Below are 22,711 nucleotides of genomic sequence, written 5' to 3'. Positions count from 1 at the left end.
CAATCATTATAGCCCTATTTTGGGGGACTTTTCCATTTTTACGAATTTTTTCCAAATTGCAGTTACCTCAGGTGATCACAATTCAAGTCTTCATTAGTAGGAAAAAAAAGAGTAGGTGTTAGGATAGGGAAAATGCAAAGAAGGGGCTACTAGTGGGACTACATTATTTTGTGAGGCTCTGTCATTGAAAATCACTCCATGGACTGTACGTTGCTGACCATTCTTGTACAGACTGAAAATACAGGTGGTTGGTAGAAGAAACTGAAGTCTCTTGCTATAAAAACAAACAAACAAGAAACCCAGATAGCCAAAGGAAACCCAGATAACCATACCATTAAAATTTTTTCTCAGATCTAGCCAATTTGTTACCTATGATTTCTGTGAAGATAGTAAATTTCAAATATCCATCTCATCTAATTGTTACATGTTTAAACAAGGCCAGGACATCAGAGGAAATAGACTAACAGTAGTGTAAATAATGTCAAAGGGCCTGAGACAATGGGAAAAGAGGTTTATTTTTTAATCCATAGGAATAAACTAGAAAATCAGTATAGGTTTTAACCACTTACTACTCTAGGGATGGAGAACTCAGTACAACTCTCAGATACAATAACAGCAAAATACAGTTATATTTTCCTGTTGGTGTTACTTTTAGAAACCATAATAATAGCTGATAACCATTTATTTTGTAGCTTTAACTATATGCCAGTCCCTGTCCCAATCATTTTACATAAGTCACATTTCATCACTGCTAAAGCTTTAAAAAATAGGTGGTATTCTTCCCATTTTAGGAATGAGAGAACTATATAAAACTCTAAGACCAAGTCTTCTGGCTCCAAAATCAGCCTTCTTTATGCTGCAAGATAAAGTGGCATCCTATATTATTTATTTAAGAATTCAGGAAAGCGTGGAGCATACATGTTTAATATAATGTATGTAGTTATATATTAAGGAGCATACAGAGGGGCCTTTTTTTTTTAAAATTATTTTTGTTAACATATAATGCATTATTTACCCCAGGGGTACAGGTTTGTGAGTCATCAGGCTTACACATTTCATAGAACTCACCATAGCACATACCCTCCCCAGTGTCCGTAACCCAACCACCCTCTTCTTAGCCCCCTACCCCCTAACAACACTCAGTTTGTTTTGTGAGATTCAGAGTCTCTTATGGTTTATCTTCCTCCTGATCCCATCTTGTTTCATTTTTTCCTTGCCTACCCCCAGACCTCCCACCCTGCCTCTCAAATTCCTCATATCAGAGAGATCATATGATAATTGTCTTTCTCTGATTGACTCATTTCACTCAGCATAATACCCAGAGAGGGGCCTTTTTAGAGAGTAGGACTGTCTACATCTCTTGCCAATTCCAGCCTTTCAGGTAAACCCAACTTTCTGTTTCTAATTTTTTTTTTTTTTAAAGATTTTATTTATTTATTTGACAGAGAGAGATCACAAGTAGGCAGAGAGACAGGCAGAGAGAGGGCAGGGGAAGCAGGCTCCCGCTGAGCAGAGAGCCCGATGCGGGACTCGATCCAGGGACCCTGAGATCATGACCTGAGCTCAAGGCAGAGGCTTAACCCACTGAGCCACCCAGGTGCCCCTCTGTTTCTAATTTTTATTTTTAGACTCCTGAATGTAGCAGGAGTTGATTACATGTTGTTTCTGATTGGCTCTATACAAATTCCATGTTTTTCATCTTTACTTAGCCCTCAGTGGCTCTTAGTAGCACTTTTACTTGTCTGGTATCATCTGTCGTATCCTCTGTAACCCTGGCTTGAAGTGTTCTTCATTCTTGTGAAGCTCCTAGCCCTATCCTACTCTTCCTCATTCTTAACAGACTGTCTCTTACTCATCAAGAAAATGGAGATATTTTTATCTTCCCTTTTTTTTTTTTAAAGATTTTATTTATTTGACAGACAGAGATCGCAAGTAGGCAGAGAGGCAGGCGGGGGGGTGGGGAGCGGAGCAGGCTCCCTTCTGAGCAGAGAGCCTGATGCGGGGCTGGATCCCAGGACCCAGGACCCTGGACCCTGGACCCTGGAATCATGACCTGAAGGCAGAGGCTTTAACCCACTGAGCCACCCAGGTGCCCCTTTCCTTTTTTTTGATCTTTTGATCTTCTTAAACTCTTACTTACATTTACACTCCTCACCTCCCAACCTTCCCTTGTCCAAATCGATCAGTCCTTTGAGAATAGTCAAGTTTCTGGAACCATATGTTTGCTTGAACCTACAAGTTAAAGAAAGTCTTCCTTCTTCCTGAATTTATATCTTCCATAGAATTTATCTTTACTTCCATGGCTTTGTTACATTCTGCTGACTTCTAGGTAAAAATAGGTTCTACTGCTTTCATGAAGTCCTTCAGGAAGATAATTTATTTTCATATTCCTCACTACCTAATAATATATTAAGTTTTAATTGAGTAAGTAATTTTGATAAAACTTGAACTATAATAATGCAGTAACAATTTTTTAATAATAGAAATCTTGAAAAAATAGGCAGAAATATAAACAAATTTATAGATTTATTGGGGCGTAATGGAAACTGAGAAACATCAAAGAAAATGATTTTCTCAAATTTTGCGTACCTTTATAATTATTAATCAGACATTAAATGGAATATGTTTATGTTGTGGGAGGAAGGAAGACTTGCAGGTATAGAAAAGTGTCAAGCGTATTCTGATCGTATTGTCACATTTTTGTTGATTGAATTCTTAGAAACACCATATCCTTATAATGTGGTTATATGATACTACTCTGGGCTATAAAATGAGAGTATTTAACTTTTCAAGGCACATTCCATCAGACGGGAAGGAGAATCAACATTTAGTTTCTGTGTTACTCTGTGAGTATAACAAAAATAATTACTAATGAGGACTTGAAAAAGAGATGTTGAAATTAGTTTATGTCATATTGGACTCACCATAGGCTCATCCCTTAAAATGCATTTAAGTAGTTATTTCAAATGAACTTATATCAGGAAACTAAATAGGTCATTTTATAGTTAAAAATGTTTTTGTTTTGTTACAGGCAGCTGTTAAATCTAAGAAAGCTACAGATACCTATAAACTTTATGTGGAGAAGTATGCATTAGCAAAAGCTGATTTTGAACAGAAAATGACAGAAACAGCTCAGGTTGGTATTTTTAAGCTTTAAATCTAAAACAGGGTATTTGTTTTACTGATAGAAATAATACAATTCTTGTGTCATATAATTTTTTAGTATTAGAAATGTTGAAATGCACATTTCATGTGTATGTTTTATTAGTGCTATTTTAAAGATACATGTCTTGTTTTGGCAATGAGGACCATATGTAATAAATATCAAATTAGAAGGGATTTTTTAGGTGTGTCAGAAGAGGCTGCTTAAAGAGAATGGGGGAAAGTGAGGATATTGATAGATGATGAAGATAGATGATGAAGACAGGTGATTGTTAGTTGGCCTATGTATGAATTGTAAAATTGACTTCTGCTTGAGAAGAAAATTACAAATGATTCACTGCTGTGAATATAGCCTTTAACAAAAAATCAAGAATCCCTGCTCTCATAGAACTTCCATTTTAGTTAGGGAGGACAGACAATAAAAAAAAGTCTGTCTCAAAAAAAAAAAAAAAAAGTCTGTCTCCCATAAGTTTGGGAAATTTATAGCCCATTTGATATTCTTAGAGCCTTAATTAAAGGCCTAGGTTTAAGATGGACGCCTTTTATGAATCATACCTAAAACTCATACCCCCACCCTTTTGTACCTTTTTCTTGTCTTGTTTTTCTCCTTAGCACTTGTTATTTAGTATGCCATGAATTTTATTTATCAGTCAGGATAGGCTGGGTATACTGAGGTGACGAAGAAACCCCCATATCTCAGTGGCTTACAAGAGCAAGGGTTATGTTCTTATCATGGGCTGGCTGGAGCTGTTTTTCATCTTCTGTAATCTGTTGAGGCTGGTGAAGGAAGCTCTTCTTAGAACATTATTCTTAGTCATCATATTTGAATGTAGTGAAGCACACACTGCTTCTTCTACCAGTATTTTTTTTTTATTATCTGTCTTCCTTCACTAAAATGTAGTAAGTTCTATCAAAACAGGGATTGATTTATTATTTCCTCACCACTTTTAAAATAGCTCCCAGCACATGGTAGGCATTCATAAGTGTGAAGAAGGACTTCATGAAGCTGCCTTTTTGGATTCTAGGGAGTCTTCCTGCTTAGAGTGATGAATGATTCACATCTCAGAAATCAAAATCCTTTCATGCTTGTTTGCAGGCATATATACTTCCGTCTTTACTTGCCATGTTTGCAGGCACTGTGCTAGTTGCTGGGTATATACAGTATATGAATAAATAGAACAAATATCTCCCTGCTCTAGGTGGAGTATACAATATAGAGGAGGGAGGCAAACATTAAATACATGATTAAATATAAAGTTATGAATTATTAAACCCGTTACAAGGGAAAAGAAGGATTATATGAGATAAAATAATAGAAGCAACCTAATTTGATTTGGATTTGGTAGTTAGGAAAGGCTTTTTTGGAAAAGTGGGATTTAAAACTGAGACTTAAAGAATGAGTAAAGAGACTCATTCTAGGGCATGAGTGTTCCAGGTATTGAGGACCCATGGGTATAAGACCCAGACATATGAAAGAGCTGCCACATTGTAGAAAGCAAATAGTGCTTCATGAGTGAAGAGAGATCGTGGTAAGAAGTGAGGTTAAAGAGATAGGCAAGGACAAGGCTGTAGTGAGGGTTTAGGTTTTCTTAAGAGCAGTTGGTAGAGGGTTCCCCTTCTCCACATTCTTGCCGACATTTGTTGTTTCCTGTCTTGTTAATTTTTGCCATTCTAACTGGTGTAAGGTGGTATCTCATGATTTTGATTTGTATTTCCTTGATGGCAAGTAATGTTGGACATTTTTTCATGTGTCCGAATCCCAAGAAGCTAGAAATAATCTCAAACTTTCTAAAAAGAAAGAAAAAGAACAGTGCATAAATCAAATAAAGGAGAGAAAAATTAAAAAAAAAAAAAAGCAGTTGGAGGACACTGAAAGATTATATGCAATGTGGAGCTTGATCCTAGGATCATGACCTGAGCCAAAGGCAGATGCATAACCGACTGAGCCATCCAGGTGTCCCCCTGATCTTCATTTTAAAAGATAATTCTGGCAGTTTTCGTGGAGCATGGATTATAGTAGAGCCAAACGAGAATCAAGAGTCCAGTTTGGAAGGCGAGTATAGTGGTTGGGTTAGGATGAGGGGCAGTGTGGTGGTTGGAAGAGAGAATTGAGTGTGTTTGGAGATGGCAAGGATTAGAGAATGAGGGAATTCTTGGGGAAATCAGGATCTCTTCTGGGTTTTGGCTGTAAGTTTGTGTGGTTAGAAATGAATGGGAAAGACTAGATGAAGAACTGTTAGTTTGAGGAGTTGGAAGGGGATCAGATGTTCAATTCTGAACATGTTCATTTTGAGCTGCCTGTACTTAAGTTGGAGACATCATGTGGGCTATTTTGGAAGAGCCAGAAAATCTGGGCTGGATGTAATGTTCACAGTCCTTTGTTTACAATTCTGAAATCCAGAATCTTTAAAAACCAAAAGTTTTTTTCTGAAATGAATTTGGCAGCAAAACTTGACCAGAACTGATGTAAGGCTATGTATTTATCCCACCTACATTGAATATACCTGTTTTCCTTTAGAAATATTAATGTGTTTGATAAACAGATGCCACTGTAGATCCTGCTTTCAGTATTGTGAAAGATATGGTAACAAAGCCACATTATCTTTATTTTAAAAATTCAAAATGTTTAAACTCTCAAACATCTTGTTCCAAAGTTGTTTTTTTTTTTTTTTAAGATTTTATTTATTTATTTGACAGACAGATCACAAGTAGGCAGAGAGGCAGGCTCCCCGCTGAGCAGAGAGCCCAATGCGGGGCTCGATCCCAGGACCCTGGGATCATGACCTGAGCCGAAGGCAGAGGCTTTAACCCACTGAGCCACCCAGGCGCCCCTTGTTCCAAAGTTTTGAATGAAGGATTATGAGCCTGTGTAAAATAAGGGCTTGTCAGTACTCAAAGCCATAATGACATCATCTTTGAATAGAGTGTGGGGAAGAAATGACCAAGCTCTGAGAGACTCATTATTGAGTTTGATTGAAGAAGGGATGCTGAAACCCAAGTAGGAGAAGCCAGACAAGGAAGAAAACTGGGAAGAATAATGTTATGGCAGCTGGGAAATGATAATATTTCAAGAAGAGTTTAATTAATTGTATTAAAGAGGGTCTAACTCTAGTGAAAGAAAAAAACTTCAATTTCTAAAGCAACTGACATTATTGTAGACTTCAGCAAGTGCTCTTTTGGCTTTTGAATCCTTAAGAACACTTGTTTATAAGACAATTATTGGTTCATTAATTTGGCATCAACATGATTAGTTTCTGTCAGAAAATGTTTCCTTTCAGCTGTTTAATTTGGAAAAATTAGAATTTGCTGGAATCAGTTTTTTATTCATATATATTATTTTATAAAAGTGTTTTGAAAGAATTTTCAGCACTCATTTTTCCCTCTCATTTCTTTCATTTTTCATTACTTCCCCCCCCCCACCAAATTGGCATTTTGTTTATTCTGCTACTTGAAAAATGAGGACATTAATATATTTGAGGAGATGTATAACCATGCTGCTTTTAAGTAAAGGTGATGGTATATACTGTGCTAATGTGTGTATGTTTGTTCTCTTTCAAGTTCCCTCTGTCTCTCTATCACACATGTACAATGACAAAACAGGCTATCATTTCTTAATAGGTAGTAGACTTTAAATTTTAATTTCAGTTAACTAGAAGTGAAAAGAATTCTTTTTTTTTTTTAAGATTTTATTTATTTATTTGAGAGAGAGTGAAAGTGAGAGAGATTATGGAGGGAGAGGGAGAAGCAGACTCACTGCTGAGCAGAGAGCCCGATGTGGGGCCTGATCCCAGGACCCTGGGATCATGACCTGAGCCGAAGGCTGCTGCCTAACCATCTGAGCCACCCAGGTGCCCCTGAAAAGAATTCTTTTACATTTTCATCTTTCTTTGTTCCAGGCCTAGTATGTTGACCTAATCCCAGTGGGATGGGGTATATCAGTGTAGTGAAAATCAGATTTGGGTGACAGGACCTGTATTTCTTTACTAGTGGAAAAAGAAGTTGAGTGTGTGGGATGAAAGAGGTTAGGATTTATTTGGAATATTTGTGGTTTAATTATTTTCATTTGGGGTTAAGAAAAAGCATAATAAAAATTGTGAATTTTCTTTATGTGTATGTTTTCTACTGTTAACATTTAATGACATTTAAAAACTGGAAAAATATGGAGATTTTGTTTAAACAGGTGGCTCATTCAAGGAAGCTTTGAGATTTGCTTAAACAACACCTTCAGATTAGGGACTTTCAGTATTGGGGTGCTTTTTAAAAAATTGTTTTAAATTAACATATAATGTATTATTTGTTTCAGTGGTACAGGTCTGTGAATCATAAGTTTTAAACAATTCACAGCACTCATCATAGCACATACCCTCCGCAGTGTCCATCACCCAACCGCCCCTTCCCTCTCTCCCCGCTCCCCTCCAGCAACCCTCCGTTTGTTTCCTGAGATTAAGAGTCTCTTATGGTTTTGTCTCCAGTATGTATTAGAGTGGCTGATAAAGTTGTACTTTTTCTTTCTTTTCTTTAACTTTCTTTTTTTTTTAATTTTTATTTTTTTATTAACATATAATGTATTATTAGCCCCGGGGGTACAGGTCTGTGAATTGCCAGGTTTACACTTCACAGCACTCACTATAGCACATACCTTCCCCAATGTCCATAACCCAGCCACCCCCCGCAACCCTTAGTTAGTTTTGTGAGATTAAGAGTCTCTTATGGTTTGTCTCCCTCCCGATCCCATCTTGTTTCATTTATTCCTTTCCTACCCCCGCTCAACCCCCACGTTGCCTCTCATCTTGTACTTTTTATTTTTTATTTTTATTTCTTTCTTTAAGAGAGAGAGTATGTGAATAGAGCAGGGGGACGGGTGTAGGGAGAGGAAGAAAGAGAATCCCAAGCAAACTTCCTGCTGAGCGTGGAGCCCTTTGCCAGGTTCAATCTCAAAACCCTGAGATGATGACCTGATCTGAAATCAGAAGTCAGATGCTTAACTGATTTAGCCATGCAGGCGTCCCCAAAATTGTACTTAAAAAAAAAAATTAATGTAACAATACATATGAATACAGTATTAGGGTGCTTTTTAAAATTAAAAAAAAATTAACCTATAATGTATTATTTGAAATTTCAAGGAAGAAAAGTCTGATTTGTTCAAGAAAGTTCATTTATTTATATCCAAATACTTGAGACTATAGTCACATTGTTGAATTACTCTATGTTTAGTAGTCACTAATTCTGAGGAAACTGATATTTAGCAGATCCCCTACTCCCTATAAAAACCCAGCACAGTTTCTAAATTGCATCTGAATCACGCTTCGAGTTTCTGTGTGGCTTCATGCTTCAAGATATTTTTAAATAATTAAGGCTATATCTTAATCATTGTATTTTTTTTAAAGATTTATTTATTTATTTGACAGAGAGAAACAGTGAGAGAAAGAATACAAGAAGGAGAAGCGGGAGAGGGAGAAGCAGACTTCCCGCCAAGCAGGGAGCCTGATGTGGGGCTCATTGTGGGGCTCGATTCCAGGATGCTGGGATCATGACCTGAGCTGAAGGCAGATGCTTAAGGGCGGAGTCACCCAGGCGCCCCTCAGTGTAGCTCTTTCAAAAGAGAGTGAAGATGGCACAGTTTTCTTGGGATTGGGGATTATCCATATGAAATTTGTGGCTGTTTGACTTAGCTTTTCTGGATTTGGGTCTTACCTGTTGGTGAGAAAATATCTTGTTCATTAAATTGCAGAAATTTAAGCTGAGGGTGAAATCGTATAATATGAACATAAAATCATGCTTCTGCCAATATTCCTCACTTCTTTTTTTTTTCTCTCGTGCTTTTTTTTTTTAAAGGTTTTATTTATTTATTTGACAGACAGAGATCACAAGTAGGCAGAGAAGCAGGCAGAGAGAGAGAAGGGAAGCAGACTCCCCAGGACCCTGGGATCATGACCTGAGCCGAAGGCAGAGGCTTTAACCCACTGAGCCACCCAGGCGCCCCTATTCCTCACTTCTTAAGAGAGTAATTCAGAGTCTTGAAATGCTGGTATTCTCATTGATTGGTCAAAATTGGTCAAAGCAAGACATTTTAACTCCACCATTTCTCATGAATAAAATTGATTTAAGTTTTTGGACTATTGTTGCATTATTGCCAGAACTATAATTTCACCATTACTGATTTTTTAAAAAAAAGTTCAGACCCTTTGCAAAAATATGAACATGATCATTTAGCTTTGTGATTTTCTGATCATGTGATGCATTGCTGAAGAAAATTGTGATTAAATATGGGGTGAGGGAACTTAATTTGATAATCTAACCAGAAAAAATAACAAGATATTTAGGCCTATTCTTTAGAACTGATTTAATTTGGCAGGGAAAAAAAAGGATAATCAGGTTTGTGCACTTGAAATGACAAATGTATTTTGTTTGAAAATAGCTAGTTCAGCATTTCCCAAATCCTGTTTTGAGGATTATTATTGTTGTGTGAGATATTAATAGATATTCAGAGAAGAAGAAAAACAAAAAGGGCTGTGTGGTCAAATTTGGAAAACACTGGGTTAAGCAAAATGAAACATGTTTTATTTCAGTATTTCTCAGGCTTCTTAATTTGTGTATTGGAAGCCAAGTCTAGCAGTGGTTTTCTTCCTAGGGAATAAATATCAGAATGACCTGGGAATTTTTTCCAAACAACATTCTCATCTTTTTCCACCCACATTCCCCAGGGAATAGTAGAGAATCTATGCATTCTATGGTTTGAAAACATTTTCCAGGTGATTGGATATATCCCTACCTTCTGTTGAGAACTGTTGAGATGGAATATACAGGCATTTCCATATTTCTTTGACCAGAGATTACCTCTTTGAAAGCCATGTAATAACATTTCAAGGATTAGACACTTTGAGAGTCTTCGGGCTAGGTTATAAAGTCTTCAGAAGTAAACAGTAGCTTTTGCTCTGCCAATTAACTGGTCTTCAGTTGGAAACACTTCTACCTTGGCTTTCATGAAACTTCTCATTTGGGTCTCCTTCCAGTTTTTTGACTGTGATTATAGATTATAGATTTTATAGATTATAAATTATAGATTTTAATTTGTGGTGTCTTCAAACTCTGAACAAGTTCAGAGAGATGGCATAGTGAGAAATGGCATAGGGAAAAGTTAATGTATTAAAAAGTTAAACGTTTCATTATATTTATTGGACTCATTTGTCTAGAAGTATTGTTAAACATTACATAATAACGTTAGCTCACTAAATTTGGTTAGCTATATTGAGATGATTTAAAAGGTCTTTTGACTGCAAGTTCAAGCTCATGTTGGGCGCTTGAATAAATAATAATTTATAATAAATAATAATTTTAAAGTTTTGATTTAATTTTAAATTTGAAATTAAAGTTTTGATTTCAGAGTGTATTTTTAATGTAGATATATAACTTTTCATATTTGTTATCCAGAAGTTTCAAGATATTGAAGAAGCTCATCTCATTCACATAAAGGAAATTATAGAATCCTTGTCAAATGCTATAAAGGAAATTCATTTGCAAATAGGCCAGGTAAGTTTTTCCTTTTGTTGAAATGACTCATGAAAATTTTATTTTCATTTATGACTGTTTAAAAATCTAAAACTCAGTATGATACTGGATTATTTCAGGTAAGAATGTGTATTTACAAGTATTAAATATAAACTGGATTTTTTGGGACCCCCCCCCCCGCCGGGTGACTCAGTTAGTTAAGCATCTGCCTTCAGCTTAGGTCATGATCACAGGGTCCTGGGATCAAGTCCTGCATTGCACTCCCGGCTCAGGGCAGTCTGCTTCTCCCTCTGCCTACCACTCCCCTTGCTTGTGTGCACGGTTGCGTGTGCTCTCTCTATCTGACAAATAAAATCTTAAAAAAATAATAAGCTGGATTTTTGATTGGCCGCCAAGGATGATAATTCAAACCAACTGTTAAAATTAATGATAACTCAGTCCTTTTACTTTAAAATTCTGGAGTTATCAATTTTTGGATTTTTTAAAATAATTTCACTCTAGAACAGTAGTAAGTTACAGAACTTGTGCTTAAATGGGTACCTGGGTGACTCAGTTGCTTAAGTGTCTGACTTTAGCTCAGGTCATGATCTCAGAGTCCTGGGATTGAGCCCTGTTTTGGGCTCCCCACTTGGCAGGGAGTCTGCTTCTCCCTCTCCTTCTGGAGCACACGATTCTTGAACTCAGGGTTGTGAGTTGGAGCCCCACTTTGGGTATAGGGATTACTTAAAAACAAAAATCTTTAAGAAAAAAAAATTTTTTTCCCAAAAATACAAAAGCAGTTTAATTATGACACTTTGGAGAATACTGGAGTAGAGAAAGATGAGGTCTGTTATTTTTTTATTTTTAAGGATTTAAATATTATTAGAGATCTATATAAGTTTTAACTTATCATAAGAATTATGTGTCTAAAACATTCAAAGATGAGGACAGGAAACTTCCTTGACTTCTAAGGCTGTATCTTTAGAGCTTCATGTAAAGAGTGGTTGATACCCACAGGTCTACTAACACTACAAGGTAAGAGATAATGTTAGGTAAATTAAAGTTCTCAAAGGTTTTGGGTCAAAAAAACCCCCACATGTTTTGGTGTAATGAATTTTAATTGCTTTATGCAAGTTTTGTCTGAAATACAGGAAGAATTTTTGATGGAAAAAGAAAAAAATTACCTTTATTTCATTTTAATAGGTCCATGAAGAATTTATAAATAACATGGCTAACACTACAGTTGAAAGCTTGATTCAAAAGTTTGCTGAGTCAAAAGGCACTGGGAAGGAAAGACCTGGTAAGATGATGAACTCTGTTAAGGAGATGTAAACAGATCTCTCCTCTAGCAACAAATATATTCAATTTTAAATCCCCAAGCTGCAAAATGGAGCTTGGGAGATACCTAAAAATCTATGTAAAATATCAAGTATCATTTACTTTGTGTCTGATATGTTAAATTAGTATTTTTATTCTGGCTTTTAGTGGTTAATAATTTAATATTAAAGCAATTATAATCTTTAGTAAATTAATATGTTGTCATTTATTTATATTTTTTAAAGACTTAGCAACAGAAGTCCAGTTTATTTTTTCACTTTTAAAAAATTTTTAATTTAAAATTTTTTTTGAATTTATGGACGTTGACACAGAATGTTATGTTAGTTTCACATGTACAACATGGTAATTCACCTTCTCTGTGGGTTATGCTGTACTCACTACAAGAGTGGGTACCATCTATCACCATACAACACTATTACAATGTCATTGTCTATATTCCTTATGAACAGAATGCATTTTAGTAAGAGGAAGGTGGGAAAGAATATTGAGCCCTCAGAACATTGAGGCCAACAGAGAACCTTTCATAAAATAACTTGTGGGGCGCCTGGGTGGCTCAGTGGGTTAAGCCTCTGCCTTCGGCTCAGGTCATGGTCTCAGGGTCCTGGGATCGAGCCCCGCGTCTCGGGCTCTCTGCTCAGCTGGAAGCCTGCTTCCCCCTCTCTGTCTGCCTGCCTCTCTGCCTACTTGTGATCTCTCTCTCTCTCTGTCAAATAAATAAATAAAATCTTTAAAAAAAAATTTAATAACTTGTAAAATTTCCTTATTGAAATATATATTCAGCATATATATGTTGAATATATAAGATATATATTTGTTGCATGCATATATTGAATATATATGTTGATTTTATTACATAAATACTTGTTGCATGTTAAAACATTCAAGATAGTGTTTCACATGCTGGAGATACACCATTGAACAAATGAGTACAGGAATCCCGTTTCCTGTTTTATGAACAAATAATTACAGTGTCCTGAACCTTACTTTTTTTTTTTTTTTAAGATTTTATTTATTTATTTGACAGAGAGAGATCACAAGTAGGCAGAGAGGCAGGCAGAGGGAGAGGGGGAAGCCGGCTCCCCGCTGAGCAGAGAGCCTGATGCGGGGCTCGATCCCAAGACCCTGAGATCATGACCTGAGCTGAAGGCAGAGGCCTTAACCCACTGAGCCACCCAGGTGCCCCTGAACCTTACTTTTGATAAACATGTTATATCAGATGTACTAAGTAGCCCATTGTCTTGCCTTTCTCAGCATAGAGCTTCCAGATTTCTTGATTTTGTTTATTAGTTATTATACCATGTTCTTGTAAGATAATTTGTTTCACTCTATAGGTAAAAATAATGCAGTCTAGTAAAGAAATTAAAATATGGTTTGGAATTCAGGAAAATGGTTAAGTGATTTGTCGGGAAGTCTGGGAGCAATTTTTCTTTAGTGCAGTTCTCAGAACTAAGGCTTGTAACCTAAATTTTCCTCACTTTTTCTTTTCAGATTTTATTAACTCTCAAATCATTGGTTCACTTATGATAGTATTTTCCCTTCAAATCTTCTTTTCGTGCTTTCTCTGCCTGCCTAACCAGTTGTAGCAGCTTGTTTCTGAATACTGGCACAGTAGAGATTTCTTCTCTAATCCATTTTACATGTTATACAGCACATTCGTATTTTGACTATACAATTATGAACTTACAATTGCAGTAAAATCTTTTGACTTTTCATTGTAGACAGTGAAATTTAGGCTCTGGATTTGGATTTAAAGCTTTTCAGGATCTGCGCTGACTAGTCTTTAGTCTTACTTTCTGTTATGACCATTCACTGCAGCCAACTCGAACTGCTTGCTGTTTCCTGTACATGCCCCTTTTCCCCCTTGGTATCTTAGTTGCCCTTCTGTCCTTTTCTAGGAAATGCTATATCCCGTTTCTTTCCTGCTCTGTGTCTTCCCATTTATTTGTCAAGTAAATAAATTCTTAAATACCCAGGTCATTTGCTACTTCCTCTGTCGAAAGTGCCAGTGAACTTTAACTGTACTTTTTTCCTTTCCTTTTTTTGTTATTGGTGCTATCTACCTTAAATTTTAATAATTGTGCGGATGTAAAGAAAAGTTCTGTATTTGATATCCATTTATCTTCTTCATGGGTAAAGAGTACATTTTTGTTGAGTGAATGAACAAACGGACATAGAATAGTAAAGTTAGGATATTAGGGAGGTTACGGTGTTTAGATTTGCTATTAGAAAAGTCTTGGTGAGGAATAATAAATAATTATGGTTAAGGTTTGGTGAGGCATACTCTTTGCCATGTAATGTGCCAACCACTTTGCAGCCAAACTTTGATCTTCAGGAACTGTTTGAAGTAGGTACTATTATTCTCATTTTAAAGATGAGGGAAATGTTGAGAGGTTAAATGACTTGCCTAAGTTAGTACATGGAGGAGCAGATAGTAAAATGCCAGGATTTTTGACCCCAGGCACTGTGCTTCGTAGAAACTAGAATAGAATGAAGTGAGTTTACATATATAAAGAGAATGAGGATGTTCAGATACATACTACAGAAAAGTATGAAACCCTAAAATTCCTTATAAAGAGATTAAATTATGGGGCACCTGGGTGGCGCAGTTGGTTAAGTATCTGCCTCTTCATTTTGGGTCAGTTCATGGTCTCAGAATTGTGAGAGCGAGCTCCGTGTCAGGCTTTGTGCTGGGCGTGGAGCTTGCTTAGGATTCTGTCTCTCCCTCTCCCTCCACCCCTCACCCCCTGCGTGTGCACGCTCGCTCTCTTGCTCTCTCAAAAAAATAAAAATAAAAAAATAAAAAAAAATATATATATATATGAAGATCAGTTAAGAGAGGTAAAAACAGTTGGAGAACAAATACAGTTTTTATATAAAGCATTTAGAAGTGCTGATAGATAAAAGCAGAGATGTATTGGCTGATTAAAAGTGCCTCAGAACACTAAACAAGATCAGTAGATTGTATTATTATTGGTATCCTGTTTGTGACATTATGTTTTCAAGTTTTGCAAAATGTTATCGCTGCAGGAAATTGGGCAAAGTATACAAGGAATCTCCCTGTATTTCTTTTTTTACAACTGTATGTGAGTCTATAATTACCCTAATAAAAATTACAGTTATTTTAGGGGCACCTGGGTGGCTCAGTTGGTTGTGTGTCTGGCTCATGATTTTGCCTTGGGTCATGATCTCATGGGTCGTGGGATTGAGCCCCACGTCCTGCTCCACACTTAGCACAGAATTCGCCTCAGATTCTCTGCCTCTCCTTCTGTTCCTCCTTCAGCCTGTGCTCGCATGCATGCACTCTCTCTCTCTCTCAAATAAATAAAAATCTTTTTAAAAATTCAGTTATTTTCTTATCTGTGGTATTACTTAGCCCTGTAGTTTGTGGTCTGTTGTTATCAGCAGTAAAATTTTTAAGCCTCATTGCCCTCATCTGTAAAGTGGGGATAATAATAGTATTTCTCCATGGGGTTTTTCTGGGGGTTATATGAGATAATGTAATACTTATTGAATACTTGATAAATACTATGTTAAAAAAGTAATACGTTTCTGATAAATGGGTAACTAATAATAGATACTGTTTCTTTTATAAATTTAAACATAGTGTCCTCAAGATATACTGTGACATGTAGAAAGTCCATATAGCTAAATGACAAGGCCAGTAATGATGATGACATGAGCTTTCCAGAATAATCACTAAGCCAAGAATTAGGTGACTGTTTTAGGGTGACTGTTGACACAGTGACTATAAATGACTGATTTTCAAAAAAAAAAAAGGTCCTAGAACTAACTTTAAAAATAAAGTATGGGGGCACCTGGGTGGCTCAGTGGGTTAAAGCCTCTGCCTTCGGCTCAGGTCATGATCCTAGGGTCCTGGGATCAAGCCCCGCATCAGGCTCTCTACTCGGCGGGGAGCCTGCTTCCCCCTCTCTCTCTGTCTTCCTCTCTGCCTACTTGTGATCTCTGTCTGTCAAATAAATAAATTTAAAAAAAAAAGTATGGTATCAGAGTGGAGGGGATAGAATAAATATTACTTCTCTAGTTGGCTTGCTATGGGTGACTAGTTAATAGCTCTTTCTTTGTATTTGTTCGCTTATGGGCACCTGAACAAGTGAGTCTGGGGGCCTGTTTCAGTGATGAGAATTTTGTGTTTCTCAGAAGAATAATATACTCAAAAATTTGCATTTGATTACATGAAATTCATAGACTTAAGGGATTTTGTTTTGTGAGATGTATTCTTTCAGTTGTATATACTGCTGATTGCTGCTAATATTTTCTTTGTGTTGTTTTGTAAGGGCCCCCTCTGGTGGATGAATTGCTTCTTTTTTTTTAATTATTTTATTTTTTTTTTAAAGGATTTTATTTATTTGGCAGAGAGAGGTCACAAGTAGGCAGAGAGGCAGGCAGAGAGAGAGGGGGAAGCAGGCTCCCCGCCGAGCAGAGAGCCCGATGCGGGGCTCGATCCCAGGACCCTGGGATCATGACCTGAGCCGAAGGCAGAGGCCTTAACCCACTGAGCCACCCAGGCGCCCCGGATGAATTGCTTCTTAAAGTAGTTTTCATCCTGTGGGATTTATACTTTAAAAAGAAAACAAGTTCGTTAAAAATTTATATATCTAAAAATAAACCTGTTTTCTTGTGCTGAAAAATGACCATTTTTTCATTAGTCAGTTACCTGTTCAGAGATACAACCTTTAACTATGTCCAATTTTCTTGTGCAAATCAAACACTTTGAGAGCATTAAATTTTGTTTTTAATTCATTGAGACTATTTTATACTACTTATACTACTTATTATACTACTACTATATTATACTACTTATACTACCTTTTTTGTCATTACTTTTTTAAAAAATCAAGATGGGGTGCCTGAGTGGTTTAGTTAAGTGTCTGACTCTTGGTTTCAGCCCAGGTTATGATCTCTGAGTTGTGAGATTGAGCCCCGATGCGACTCCATGCAGAGTCTGCTTGTCCCTCTTCCTCCCTCTGCCACTCATGTGCACATGGGCACACACTCTCTCTCTCAAATAAAGAAAATCTTTTAAAAAATTTAAAAATTAAGATATAATTGACATATAGTATTGTCATTTTAGATGTGCAGTATAATGATTTGATGTATGTATATGAAAAATGATTAACAAAATAAGTTTAGGTAATGTACATCCCTATACAGTTACAGTTTTTTTTTCCTTGTGATGAGAACTTTTAAGAACTACTTTCTCAGTACTTTTCAAATATACAGTACAGTATTTAACTATAGTCACCATGGTACATATTATTACATCTCCAGGACTGACTTCCCTTATAACAGAAGTTGGTACCTTTTAACCATCTTTAACCGTCTCACCCACCCCTCACCCCACAGCTCCCACTTTTGGGAACCACCAATCTGTGAACTGTATCTATGAGTTTGGTTTTATATTCCACATATAAGTGAGATCATATAGTATTTTTTTCTGACTTATTTCACTTAGCATTATGTCCTCAAGGTCCATTCATATTATTGCATATTGCAGGATTTCCTTCTTTTTTTAATAGCTGTGTAATATCCCTTTGTATATACATAACACATTTCCTTTATCCAGCCAGTGGACACTTAGGTTGTAACCTTGACTTTGCTATTGTAAATAAGGCTGCAGCGAACATGGGAATATATGTATTTTTTTGAAATAGTGATTTTGAATCCTTCAGATAAATAGCTACAAGTGGAATTGCTGGATCATATGCTGGTTCTATTTTTATGTTTTCAGGGAGCCTCCATATAGTTTTTGTCATTACTTTTTTTTAAGTACTGCCTAGCTCTTCTGGAATTAGAGTCAGTGTAAGTGGATTCTTTGAATATCGAAGTGCCTGTGGTCTGAAGGGTTATGAATAAACAGGTGTTTTATAACTGTGAATATCTTTCTGTACTCTAATGACATCCTAGTATGCCTGTCCATTCTCATGTAGTTTAATTGCCAAAGGAGATTAAAACCATATTTTTGGAGTTTCCTGTTTTATAGTTATTCTGCTAATTTTGCTGTATGCTTTTTATAATTCATAAAACTTAAGCAAGTTTCCATTTATAAGAAACAAAAAGATAACCTAAAAAGTTGGTAGGCCAGTATATAATATGTTTAAATAAAAGGATTTTCTGAAAAACTTACCTGTATTTTCATTATATGATAATATAGGTTTATAGCTCTCATTTGAGGACTTCCAGGGATTATGCTGCGTTTAACGATAAAAATATGAAAATCCTGAGAAAGGTACACATGAAAAACAATCAGCCACAAATGAAAAAGGAAAAATAAGATTCCTTTGGTCATACTGCATAAATGAAATTGATTAGTTTAGATTTTTGGAGAATTTAGCTTCTACATTATGTTTATTATTTTATATTTATTTTTAAAAAAGGTTTATTTTAGAGAGACAGCACATACGTGCAAATGAATGAGCAGTGGTAGGAGGAGCAAAGGGAGAAGGAGAGAGAATCTTAAGCAGACTCCCTGCTGAGGGTAGAGTTCAAAGGGAGAGGGGTGCTCTATCCCAGGACCCTGAGATCACGACTTGAGCTGAACTCAAGAGTCACCTGCTTAACTGACTAAGCCACCCTGGCACCCCTATGTTTATTATTTTAAAGTATAGTGTAAAGCAAATAATTTTTTAAAAAATTTAAGGTCTAGAGCTCTCAAGGATTTGAAATAATGCCAGATGTACAATTAGCACTTCCTACCACTCCCCCACCAAAGTTTTTTTTTTTTTTAAATCAGAGAAACAAAAATGCTTGTATAGAATGTAAAATTAAAAATAGCTAAAAAGAGACAAGACCCACAGACCGCACCAGTTAGGCTGTGATTTCTTAGGTTTCCTATTTCATAGTTTGGGGGAGTGACTTAGAGGAATCATCCTCTTTCATGATATGATTAGGGAAGAGGATAATGTAGATTAGCACAAATAGAAAGTAAAAGAGGAGAGCTCTCCAAAAAAGTAACATGGAAAAAACTTCTGGGAAAAAAAAAACCAACCAAAAAAAAAACAACAAACCCCAACCCCCCCCACCACAAAAACCCCAAAAACTTCGTAAAGAAGTACACCCTTACCTGTTGTGTCTAGCCACTCAAGGCAGAGGCATAGAACTATGCCCTGTGGGATGTATATGGAACTTAATGATTTTCTTCTCTATCTTTTCAAGCAAGAATCAGCAAACTATGGCCATTGAGTTAAGTTTGGTGCTGCTTGTTTTAGAGTTGGATTATAGCAGCTTGTAGAGGCTTACAAGCAAAGAATTGGTTTATGTTTTTAAATGATGGGGGGGCAATCAAAAGAGTATTTTGTAGTACACACAAAAGTAGAAAATTTAGATATCATTGTCCAGAAAAGTAATTTTGAACGGTCGCACTTAAGTTTATGTATTGTCTGTGGCACCTTTTGTACTGTAACAGCAGAGGACAGTAGTTGTGAGAGATCTTACGGCCCGCAAAGTCTAAAATATTCACTCTTTGCAGAAAATGTTTGCCCACTCCTGTGTCAGAAAATGTACTTTCTTTGTAGTATAGTAGTAGGTATGTCATACTGCATCAGAATTGTTTACCTCATAATAGTATATAATCTTTTTTCAAAAGCTGATTCTGCTCTTCTTTTTGGGTTCAGAAATGATTTATTCTGACACCTTGCAATTAACTCCATCTGCAGTCATATCACAGCATAGTAATTGATTCTTATGATAATCATAAATTGTGAAGTGAAGATTAAAATATGAGCAGGCTTTGTTTAAGAAACGCTTATTGCATTAATTTGAAGTAGCCACTAAAAATATTAAATGTATAAACTCTGGCCACAAAGTAGAAGTAAAAAAGTTAAGGTAAGCTGATGACAGTTTTTACATGTGCATAATAAGGGCAGAGTTTTAGTTCTTTTTGCAGTATGTAAAAGAAGCTAACTTAAACCATGTTGAACTTAAAAGGAAATTTATTGCAAAGAAACTGAGGTATTCAAAATCAGGAATATAGCCAGGCTGCAGAAGGAAACCCAAACCTGTGGGAACACTATGTATCATTTTCCTTCATTCAGTCTCTTTATTTCTACTGCTTTATTTTCTTCTTTGCTCAATGGCTTTCTTTGTTTTTCCAGGCACGTGACAACTGGTGACCTGTCTGTAATTTCTAGGTACTTCTATTTGTTCTTTAATTGCAGCCACAGTTCAGAATTAACCCAGGTTTTTGTCCCTTTACAGATTTCTGGGAGAAAGAATCTGGTCCAGGTAATCTTGGATCAGGTAATTTTTCTAACTTAGTTCTGACTAGGTCATGTGGTATAAACATGGCTTCTGCACCACTTGTGGGAAAGGGGGAAGTTCCCAGGAAAAAGAGATACAGTGAGCTGAGTAGAATCACCCAAGGTTTTATCAGTATCATAGAGAGTAGAAACATGACTCACTCTAGGAGGTTATGTCAAATAGGGAGGTAGTGTCAATTTTGGATGTGTAGGAGATTATATTTCACTGTTTTGATTCTGTGTTTGGAGAACTAGATGAAATTTTGAAAGTTTATGAAGTTTTACAGTGACTGCAATTTCCTAGTGAAAAACCTGTATTTTTCATTTAAGACCATGGTTCCTAAGTTTGCGTCATCACTGATTCTTGAGCCTTGGGAACATACAAGAATCAGTAATGGAAATTTTTTTCTTTCATTTTCCTTCCTTCCTTCCTTCCTTCGCTTTCTCTCTCTCTCTCCCTCTTGACTTCTCCCCCATATCTTAAAAAAAAAATGTACAGACAGTTCACTGCCCCAGAAATTCTGATTCCAGTTGTCTGGGGTGGATCCTTGATAACACTGTATTTTAAAACGCCTTATCTGAGTCTAATGTGCTGCCATTGTTCAGAATCCACTGCATTTTATCACTGGATGCTTGTTATAAGTGTAGAGTCTCAAAACCTACCCAGGCCTACTGAAAGAGGATCTGAATTTTATTTATTTAAAGAATCTGCATTTTAATAATATCCCCAAGCAGCTTATATGTAGAGTAAAATTGGAGAAGCACTGTCTAGAATTAGTGAATATCTGGCAATGGACCCAAGGGCTCCCTTGGACTGTAGTTCTCAAAGTGTGATCCCAGGACCATCTGCAGTCACCTGGGAGTTTGTTAAAAATGTACATTCTGAACACCAACCTAGACTTTCTGAATAGGACACTGGGGAGGTTGGGGGCAGCAATTTGTGGTTTAATGAGCTCTCCAGATGATTCTTACGCAGGGAGCATTGCACTAGGAGATTCAGGTAGGTATTGGGATTTGGAACCACTGGATTAAGAGAATTCTTTCTACAGGCCTTTTTTTTTTTTTTTTTAAAGATTTTATTTATTTATTTGACAGACAGAGATCACAAGTAGGCAGAGAGGCAGGCAGAGAGAGAAGGGGAAGCAGGCTCCCCGCTGAGCAGAGAGCCCAATGCGGGACTTGACCCCAGGATTCTGGGATCATGACCCAAGCCGAAGGCAGAGGCCCAACCCACTGAGCCACCCAGGCGCCCCTCTACAGACCTTTTATTAAAATACTTCCTGAAGTGAAGTAGCATTGATGTTGCAACTTAACTTTCAAATGATTTAACAAGCTAAAAAAGGGGGGAAAAAACCTCTCTGTGTGTATAGGTGCATGTAGAGAGAGGAAAAGCACATATGGCAAAAGGTTATTTTCTGCCATTGCATTTATAAAAATGGTATGATCTAGGAGTACCTGGGTGGCTCAGTCGCTTAAGCATCCGACTCTTTTGATTTCGGTTGGGGTCATGAATCTTGGGGTCATGGGATCCAGCCCTGTGTTGAGCTCTGTGCTTAGTGGGTAGTCTGCTTGGGATTCTCTCCCTCTCCCTCTGTCTCTCCTTAGCTCATGCTCTCAATCTCTTTCTCTCTTTAAAAAAAAAAAAAAGACACAATTTAGGTTCAAGTAGAGTAACTAGTTTAAGGTAAATAGCCAGCAGGCAGGTGGCAAAATGAGAATTTGAGTGTCCATGCCCTTTGTACATCACCAGAAGCTGGAGTTTGATGTTGTTTTTCATGTTAGCTTGCCTGAATTCACCATCCCAGGTGTCTGGGAATGTGACTGTGTTGCATTCTACAGGCCCAGGAGTGAGCTTGAATGTTTAGTCATTGTCTTCCATTGTTATGAATAACTGCCCCCTACCTCCCTCCCACTCTCCAGTGTCATAGTTCCCTCCTCAGCCCCTATTATCATCATTCTTACTATTAGACTTGGAATCTGGGCATGTTCATATATTTTATTTTGGCTTCTAATAGAACCAAGTGTTCTATGGTTTGAGTTGGGCATATGCAGAAATATGGTTGATTTGTGTAGCCCAGACTTAGTATTTCAGTTTTCAGGCCAGTTATTAATTAGACAGAATTGAAAATTTGCCCTGTTGGTAGCCTGAGATTTAGAATTAGTTTCAAAACAGTGGGAACTAGTAAGTATTTCACTTTTTAAAATACTGTACCTCATCCACAAAATGTTTCTGTTGATTAAAGATTGCTATTAAATTGTCTTTCCTACTGTAACATTCCTTAAAAGTTCTGATCCATATTAGAATTGGATGAATTCTTTAGGTTGTTGAATTTCTCTTTTTTTTTCTTTGTAGCAATAATTTATTCCTACCTGATGATTAAAAAAAAATCCTCTGTAAGAATTGTTTTACTTTATTGTTGACCTCGTGGAGGCCTGCCTTTAATTGAACTCATGATGGCATTTTTATG

The 22,711-nt window shown here is 36.6% G+C and overlaps 1 protein-coding gene across 1 annotated transcript in view; it reads left to right on the top strand.

Annotated features, from left to right (window-relative positions):
• Nucleotides 1-22,711, top strand: part of FCHO2 (FCH and mu domain containing endocytic adaptor 2) — a 123,256-nt gene that overhangs the window by 39,987 nt on the left and 60,558 nt on the right. Inside the window, exons 6-8 of the mRNA XM_080804198.1 lie at nt 3,032-3,136; nt 10,594-10,692; nt 11,854-11,950. Coding sequence (XP_080660324.1) covers nt 3,032-3,136; nt 10,594-10,692; nt 11,854-11,950 — 301 coding nt within the window. The remainder of the gene's footprint in view (nt 1-3,031; nt 3,137-10,593; nt 10,693-11,853; nt 11,951-22,711) is intronic.

This window comes from Martes martes (assembly GCF_963455335.1).
Source record: "Martes martes genome assembly, chromosome: 5".
In the NCBI taxonomy this organism is placed as follows: Eukaryota; Metazoa; Chordata; class Mammalia; order Carnivora; family Mustelidae; genus Martes; species Martes martes.
This window is presented reverse-complemented; position numbering and strand designations above follow the sequence as displayed.